This window comes from Balaenoptera physalus (genome assembly GCF_965194825.1).
Source record: "Balaenoptera physalus genome assembly, chromosome: 19".
Classification (NCBI taxonomy): Eukaryota; Metazoa; Chordata; class Mammalia; order Artiodactyla; family Balaenopteridae; genus Balaenoptera; species Balaenoptera physalus.
Window position 1 is genome coordinate 14,987,838 of NC_138900.1, and position 9,295 is coordinate 14,997,132.

Here is a 9,295-nt window from a genome sequence, read left to right on the forward strand (position 1 = left end):
TTACTCTTTGGCTTAAGGATCCAGTCTGTAGCGGTAGGTGAGTGCACTACCTCGCTGGGACCCGCACGCTGCCTTTGGGTTGGAGCATCCAGAAGGAAGTTCTTATAAGGTGCTGGGAATACCGGTGTGCCGGCTGGGGCTCGGTGCTGACAGGAATCGAGACGATCCTGGCTCTGGATTACGTATCTCCAACTTCGTAGCACTCAGGTGAATTCCTTACGGAAGTCGGCCTTGCCAGTGCGGAGTGGCTGTGCCCTTCTCCGCTGGTCGTCGGCCGCTTCACTTCGGTTCCTAGCGGCGGAGGCGTGGTGCTATCAGCTGTGTTCCTCTGCGCCGCAGGTATGAGTGTGCACTTGGCGTCGCTCTCCGCCGGCAAAAGCGGCGCTGTGACTTTGGTTCCCGGCCAACGGGAGCAGGGAGATGTTATCATGAACGTTCCACAGTGCTGGGTGTGTGAGTGTGCGCGCGCTTTTGTGGCCGCGTGACGGGCTCACCTGCCGCCTTCTAACGCACTTGGCTGCTGTGCCCCTTTAGTGACTGTGTACTCTCCCGCCATGAGACAGGGACAGAGTCTCTCCAGTTGAGAATCGCGCGGTTCCAGGTGCCGCAGTTCCAGAGAACGAGGCTATTCTGAAGATGCCCCTACAGTGAGAGTTTATGCCCCAGGAAGGCAGAAGACCACCCAAACAGGATGCCCCATTCTACTTTGAGAACCCTATGGGGAAAAACTGATCCCTCTCTCAGCCTGAAGTTGTTGTGGGAATTGGTCCTAAACTGTTTGGTCGGCTCTGGGAAAGGCTTGATATCCTTTGATTCTTTTTTCTCTGTTCTACTTTTTCCAACAGAAGTATACAGAGGAAAGGAAAAAAATATTGCACAGCTAAAAGTCTCTTCTAAAATATGTTGCCATTTTCTTTCTTCTCTCGAGTTTCTTCTTTTCAAGATGCTGCTACCTCCTGCAACATCTTCCTAAGGAGAAACCTTAGGAGAAACCAGTGACTGTCCTTAGGCATTGCTATCCCTGTGAATCATGGCACTCCAGGGATGGCCTCACCAGTCTACTCTACTCACCAACCACACCTGCACCTCTCCTTTTCCACCTGATGACAAATCAGCCCTTTCTGGTCTAAGATTTTTGATGAAAGATAACTATACTTTCTGGAGGAAATGTGGACTTTTGTTTTAACTTTGTATGGAAATTTTCAAGCAGGGTAGAAAATAATACGACCCCAATGTGCCCAACGCTCAGCCGTAATTTAACACATTTGCAAATATTCTTATACCTATCCATCCCCCTTTTTCCTTTAGTATTTCAGTGTATTTTAATCACATGTATGCTTATGTAACCAAAAGGACATATTTTAAAATAATAACCATGATGCTATCTCAACTTTAAAAACTAAGTCATTCCATAATATCATATACCCAGTATATATTCAAACTTCCCCAGTTCTTTGGAAGATAGATTTTTTTTTACAATTGGTTTGTTCAAATCATGATTCAGATAGGTCCACACATTACATTTGGTTGTCAAATATCTCTTTTTATTAAAAAAAATTTTTTTAATATTTTGGAGGACTGGCATGTGGGATCTTAGTTCCCCAACCAGGGATTGAACCCTGGCCCCCTGCACTGGAAGCATGGAGTGTTAATCACTGGACCGCCAGGGAAGTCCCTGTCAAATCTCTTAAGTTTCTTTAATCCATAACTCTTTTCTCTATTTTTTGTTTTTATTTTATTTTAATTGTTGCCATTGATTTGTAGAAAAACTAGGTTATTTGTTTATAGAACATTGTGCATTCTCCTTTTGGCTAATTTCTTCCTTGTGGTGTCATATAATTAGTTCCCCTATGCTACATATTTCTGTTAAGGGGTAGTTAGATCTAGAGCCTTGATCAGATTCAGATCATATTTTGCCTAAATCACATTTTCAGGCAAAAATAATTCATAGGTCATGTTGTGTACTTCCTGTGACATCACATCCTGAGGTTTTTTAAAGTCTGGTGTCCCACTTCTGGTGATGCCATGTTGATTGGTGTTCAAGTGCTGTCCACTTAATTCTTCCTTTATAAAATGCCCTCTTCCTCTTTCACCTAAAGCATGCATTCTCAATGGCAGAAGGAGGGGTATTGCCCCCACGGGGGTGAAACTTGGTTCTTGGCAGGGAGGGGGACAAAACTCATATTAAATATTATAATGGTTTGTGGACACTACATAAACACACATACAGTATATCTGTGGTATTAAAATTTCATAGGTCAGTGTTGTCAGGAGAAAAGTTGTCTTAAAAGGCTTTGGGAGAACTAATAATGAAAAAGAAGGGTAAGAAACACTGACGTAGAGGTTATAACATCCATTTATGATTGATGCTGAGATCTATTATTTTATTAAGGGTTACATATAGTGATTTTTTAAAAAAATTCTCTCAATTCCTTCTGCATTTCTTAGCTGGAGTTCTATAAATAAGAACTTTTCTTCATCAACTATTTGGTTTTCCTAACTTAGCAAATTTCTGAGTGATAGGAGTGTCTTTTGTTATTCGTAATGAACCCCTTTTGATCACACCTGAATTTATGCTAATGAGGTAGCTTGGAGTGTGGCCCCTAGATAGCTTCAGGATGGAGCTGATCACCAGAAAGACCAAATGATTAGAGGGTTGGAACTTTCCAACCCACCCACTGACCTGACCTCCAGGAAAGGGGAGGGTGGGACTGGAGGTTAAGCCCTATAAAAACTCTCGAACTAGATTTGATGAGCTTCTGGGTTAGTGAACACCTTGAGGTGCTTTGAAGGTGGCAATCCCAAAGAGAGCACTGGAAACTCCAAGCTCCCCCTCCGCCATACCTTGCCCTATGCATCTTTTCCATTTGGCTGCTCCTAAATTGTATCCATTATAATAAATTGGTAAACATATGTGAAGTGCTTTCCTAAGTTCTGTGAGCCATCCTAGCAAAGTATAGAACCTTAGGAGGGGATTGTAGGAGCCCCCAATTTATAGCTGGTTGGTCAGAAGTACAGTGGCCTGGGATTTGCGATTGGCTTCTGAAGTCAGGAGCAGTCTTGTGGGCCTGAGCCTTTAAGCATGGGAGCGAAGCATCTCACTTAGAATGTGGGCCCTGGGGAAGCGCTGCTCCCCAGGGCTCCCTGGGTACTCCCCTATCCTAGAGATGTAAGATGCCCATGGAAACTGGCACCCTCTGGGGTCCTGTTCAGCATCATGGGGATTAAGGAAAAGTCTGGCCTGAATTCCCTCTGCTCTATCTGGATTCCACTGGATTTGTAAGAGGGCTGAGATTTTCCCAAACTTCCCTCAAAGAGGGGAAATAAAGGTAGTTCCAAGGTGCTCATTTTGTGGGCTCTGAGGCAAGCTTGTTCTCATGGCTTTGTTTTCCTTCTCCAGCCCTACTCTCCTCTTAGGACTCTGCACATCTCCAGGAGAGGAACCCAGAAAGTTGATCAGTTCTGACAGTTCTCAAAACCATGCCTCACGTGAGTTGCTGTTTCTTCTTTCCTCCCTGAAGTGCAATCATTTTGTTGGGTTATATGAACACCAGATATGTTTATTCCCATATTTTCTGCGTTGCTTAGTCCTGTAAAGGAACTGCTCCCAAATTTCTCCCATTCCAGTGAGCGATCGTAGCAAAGAGCTTCATTCTTCTCTAAATGTTTTTCCCTGCACCAGATGGTATTCTGCCAGGAGCCATGAGGAAGCAGAAATATCTCCCCTTAAGAGTAGTATTAGCACAGTGGTTTAGTGAGGTAGTTAAATGAGACACATGATAGACTTTCATCTCTACAAACCTCAGTTTTCCACTTGGAAGTGACAACATTTCTGCTGGTTGTTCCCAATCTCAGTGTGTGGTGAGATTTTTTTGTGAGGCTTTTGAAATTGGTTGGGGAACTGAGTCCTGAGAAGAAAGAGATCTTGCCTCTTGTACAGTTTCATGTTGCTGCTGTAACAAATTACTACAAACTTAGTGACTTAAACACAAACTTACTGTCATACTTCTGGAGGTTGGAATCTGAAATCAGTCTTATAGGGCTAAAATCAAGGTGTTGGTAGATCTGTGTTCCTTCTGGAGGTTCCAGAGGAAAATCAATTTTCTTGCATTTCCAGCTGCTAGAGGCTGCTCACATTCCTTGGCTCAAGGGTCCCCTCCATTTTCAGAGCCAGCAATCACATCATTCTGAGCTCTGCTTTCATTATCACATCTCCTTCTTTGACTCTTCTGCCTCCCTCTATCACTTAAAATACCCTTGTGATCCCATTGGGCCCAACCAGAAAATCCAGGATAATCTCCCCAAGATTCTTAATTTAATCACATCTACAAAGTCCCATTTGCCATGTAAGGTAACATACTCACAGGTTCCAGGGATTAAGATATGGACATCTTTGTGGGGTCATTAGTCTACCTACCACATCCCTCTTGCCAAGAAACCAATGAGAGGCAAGGCTTACCTTGGAGTTGGCCAGAATGTGTCAGAGTGATGCCTGTGTGCACCTAGACTGGCATCCATCAGCCTGCTGTAGCCTAGGAACACAGAAAGTGGGAGCAAATAAAATCTGCCAGATGTATACTCTTTTGAGAATTTTAGATTCCTAGAGGTAAAGACATTAAAGAACATTAAAGACATTAAAGAATTTGTTTTAAATACTCCCAAATAAGCAGATCATTACATCCATAAAATGAAAATACTGTATGTCCATTATATTTGGTGACATAATATAGTGACTTAATGAACTTGAATCTTCAAAAAGATTCTAAGTTATATCCAAATTCTATGTTCCAGTCCAGAGATTTGTTAAAAAATTGTTTGGAAAGATTTCATCAATTTGGTTTATCCTTTTCTTTAAAGACAGAAGATAATTTTGGAAAGAACCCATTAGTTGAGAATTTATTTATTATTTATTGAGAATTAGAAAGCTTAAAGTGCTCTGTGATTACATACAATATTTCATTTAATTGGGAAACTGCAATCATCTGGCCTTTTGTATTCCCAGACCTTTCTGGATAATGGAATTGTCCTAGTATACATAGGAAGTTTTGTCTGTGGCAATAGCAGTGATCAAGGATCATGTTGACACTACAGTTCAGGCACCCAATTTCCTTCAATGTTACAGGTGTTCGGCCATGGCATATTGTTTATTATATCACCCCCTTCCTTCAATGCCCTCCTCCTTCTTACCTCATTTCACCTCAAAATCATCATCATATTTTCACAAATAATGAATGGATTTGTTGTTTCAGTGGTTGGTAACTTTCAGGGATGTGGCCATCAACTTCTCTCAGGAGGAATGGGAATGCCTTGACCCCATTCAGCGGGATTTGTACAGGGAGGTCATGGTGGAGAACTACAGCCACCTGATCTCACTGGGTAAGATCATTTTACACAGTTTTCAGAATTTGTCTCCCATACTTTCTGCCTCCTTCATTGTGAATTTCTGATTTCTATTCCCTAAGGAAATGTTTGAGTTTTTTAAAAGTAGAAGTAGATAGCCCCACTGTGTACCTTTTTATTTCTCACCCTTCGGACCTTCACATCTTCCTTCATCACTTCCTGTCAATTTCTCTTCTTTGATGACCAATGGACTGGATTTGAATCTGGGACTCTTCATCCCATGACCATGTCCCATTTCTTTTCTTTTAAGCTGGATGTTCGATCCCTAAGCCAGACGTGTTTTCCTTACTGGAGCGAGGGAAGGAGCCCTGGATGGTGGTGAGAGCCATGACAAGATGGAGCTCAGGTGAATAAGAGCTGGCCACGCAGGATCAGCTATTGCTGATAATAATACAGCTGCTTTATGAAGTGACAACACTTTGCAATGTTTGTGTGAAGCTCCCGTCAAAGGCCTGTGGAAAGAAGACTTGAGACCTAGGGAGAGCGGGAAGGTGATATCGACATGAGTTCCCAAAGGAACTTCCTTTCCAACTCCCATTTACCGCTCTTCCTCCTACATTCACCCCACCCTTTTTTTTAAAATTAATTAATTAATTTATTTATTTATTTATCACTTTTGGCTGTGTTGGGTGTTCGTTGTTGCACGCGGGCTTTCTCTAGTTGCGGTGAGTGGGGCTACTCTTCATTGCGGTGTGCAGGCTTCTCATTGCAGTGGCTTCTCTTGTTGCAGAGCACGTGCTCTAGGCACCCACGCTTCCGTAGTTGTGGCGCCCTGGCTTAGTTGCTCTGCGGCATGTGGGATCTTCCCAGACCAGGGCTCGAACCCATGTCCCCTGCATTAGCAGGTGGATTCTTAACCACTGTGCCACCAGGGATGTCCCCCCCTTTTGCTTTAATGAGGAAACTACCTTTGGTTTCTTCCAAGACAGTCCTTTTTTCTATTTCTTGATTGAGTTTTTTCCCAGTTGTTCTTTTTATTTAGCTAAGTATCTCCAACCAGCAAACGTTTGTTGAGAGCTTATTGTGTTCTTAGATTAGGATGGGCAGGGATGATCTCTCAGAGGAGGTAACGTTTGAACTGAGACCGGAAAGAAATTAGCTGTGTAAAAATAAGGCAAGTGTGTGTTCAGGCAGAGAGAACAGAAGTGCAAACGCCCTGAGGAGAGGCTGAGCTTCCTTTATTTGAGGATCAGCAAGAAGGTCAGTGTGGCTAGAACAGAGTGAGTGAAAGTGGAAATTAGAGATGCGGTCAGAGAAATAGGCAGAGATCAGATCATATGAGGCCTTGTAGGCCATTTCAAGGAGTGAGGTTTTATCCTAGGTATGATAGGGAGCCCTTGGAGACTTTTGTGCAGATGAGTAGGGGATTATTGTTTAAAGATCACTCTGGGTGTTATGTGTAGGAAGATGGTAAGAATGGAAGCAGAAGACCAGTTAGAGGACTGGTTCAAGAGTCTATATTAGAGATAATAGTGGCTTGGAATGGGGTTTAATATGTGGAGGTGATGAGAATGGGTTATATTCTGGTTATATTTTGATGGTAGGATTAATAGGATTTGCTGAAGGATTGGAAATAGAAAGAGGCATCAGAATTTGGAAGCCTGCAGATGGAAGTCAAGAGTTATGCATTTGAGATGCCCATTAGATATCTCCATAGAGAAGTTAGACACACATTTGAAAGCCTGCAGGAGGGTAGTCAGGACTGAAGAGATAAATATAGGATTAATCTGTGTATGATGGGACGAGATGAGATTACGGAGGGATTGGTTTAGATGGAAAGCAAGGTAAATAAAGTCCAAGGGCTAAACCATGGGGCATTCCAACATTTAGTTGGGAAGAGAAAAATGATCCAGCAAAGGAAATTGAGGAGCTTCCTGAATAACATGTGATCTAGGAAGTAATTGGGAATTCAGTGTACTGGAAGCCACGACAAACACAAGGAGAGAGTGGTTAACTGTGAAAGATACTGCTAAGAGCTCAAGTAAGATGAAGGCTAAGAACTGACTATTGGATTTGGCAAGATGAAGGATATTGGTGACCCTGACAAAGTAGGTTTGGAAATGAGAGGAACAAAAACCTGATTGTAGAGGATTAAAAAGAGAATGAAGAAGAAATAAGTCAACAGTAAAAACTACAGTGGGATAGTGAGTTAACTCACCAGGCAGTGTGGAAGGCCCATTTGAGGAGCTCTCAAAGGTACAAACAGAGTTTTTAAATGCTTTAGAAGTTTTAAATAACAGTATTATAATAGTGAGGAAAAAGAAGTATGATATAATAATGAGGAAAAAGAAGTTTGATTCAAGTTTGTATATGTAACTACATAAAAGTTCAGGGAAAAAACCTGGAAGTAAATACAGCAAAATGTTAGTTATGAGGGGAGTAAAGTGGAATACAAAGTATAGACAGGAAGTACAGACAACTCTTTTGAGAAGTTTTGCCAGGAAGGAGTACAGTAAATGGATAGGAGCTGCAAAGTGAACCAAAGAATCAAAGGAGAGGTTGTTTTGTTTTGATTTCAAAGGAGAGTCTTTAAGATGGAGATAAATAATAGAGAGATGGTATAAGGTAAATGAAATATGGGTGGTAGTGGTCAAAAGGATGATTGCTCGAAACTGAACTTTTAGAGGTGTTGTGATTATTGGTAACAACAAGGTCTATTATATCTGCTATGGGAGAGGGTAGGTGGAATGAAGTGAAGGAAAACAGTGTTTCAGGGGAAGCAGTGTGCTCAAGGTTTCAATCAGAGCAAGAAGGTGAAGAGGATAATCAGAAGGGAGGCTGAGGTTAGAGTACTTCTGGAAAGTATACTGTGAGTTCCAGAAGGTCTGTTGGTTAGCATGCAGTAGACATTGGGTCATAACAGAGGATGTCCAGACCTGGATTGGGATGAGAGTCTTAGTGATGACCAAGGACCCAGGAAGCCAGGGCTTTTCAGAGGTAATTGGATACCCAGAGATGTCAAGCATTACAGTATTGGTCCTGAGTGGTCTCTTTGGGGAAGGTGGGTGCTTATTTCTGTTACAAACTAAGAGTGATGGGACTGTCACACAAGAGTTTATGGAAATCAAGACCTCCCAGGAGAAACCAGCCTTAATAGCAGGATGTGGAGGTCTTACCAGCACCAAAAGCTATGGGGGCCTTTCTTTTAGGCTGCAGTGAGTGGAGTGGTTGTCTTAATAGAAGAAAGAATTGTAGGTGCAGTGTTGCTAGAAGTCTGGGTTTGGGGAAGGCTTTTCAGGAATTGCAAAGGTCTGTGACATTTCAGATGAGCCCTGAAAGGATGGAAAGCCAGTAGGGAGGCTGAGGGTAGAGGGAAGAGCATTCCTAGCAGAGGGAACAATGTACTGAAGGCTATAAGAGGATAGAGCCTGGTGTATATGAGATATTCAAAGAAGACCCTTGTAGTTGGAGCCTAGTAAGTGAGAGGTACCAGGTGTGAGTTTGGAGAAGCTGGCAGAAGCCAGGCCAGGCAGCACCTTCTAGGGGTTATGAAATGACCTGATAGGCTGTGAGCAGCATTTGTTTTTTGTTTGTTTGTTTTTTAACATCTTTATTGAATGTGAGCAGCATTTGTTTTTATTTTTTGGTTTAGTTTTGTTTCATAAATAAAATAAAACAGAAGAGAAAATAAAATAAAATATTAGAATGCATCACATGTAAAAAAGATAATTTCATGACCTATTTGTCTTGTTTATGTTTGTGCATGTGTACTCACAATATAACATGCATAATAATATAACATGCATTTCTTATTGTGAGGTTGCAGTCGAAAGCAGTTTGAAAAATGCTACTAACAAGTTTGAATTTTATCCCAAAAGCATTTGCAAGCTTATGAAGAATCTTATATAGGACAGTGACATAATGTGATTTACACATTTAATATATTACTCTGACT

At 41.9% G+C, this 9,295-nt stretch overlaps 1 protein-coding gene across 4 annotated transcripts in view; it reads left to right on the forward strand.

The window, feature by feature from the left end:
* The window catches only part of ZNF571 (zinc finger protein 571), a 20,241-nt gene continuing 10,946 nt past the window's right edge, over positions 1-9,295 (forward strand). Inside the window, exons 1-4 of one of the 4 annotated variants that reach the window (XM_082439338.1) lie at positions 2-339; positions 3,401-3,489; positions 5,250-5,376; positions 5,651-5,746. In XM_082439338.1, the coding sequence (XP_082295464.1) occupies positions 3,481-3,489; positions 5,250-5,376; positions 5,651-5,746 (232 nt within the window). In that variant the 5' untranslated portion in view covers positions 2-339; positions 3,401-3,480. The other 3 variants (XM_082439337.1, XM_082439339.1, XM_082439340.1) reach the window with 3 other exon arrangements.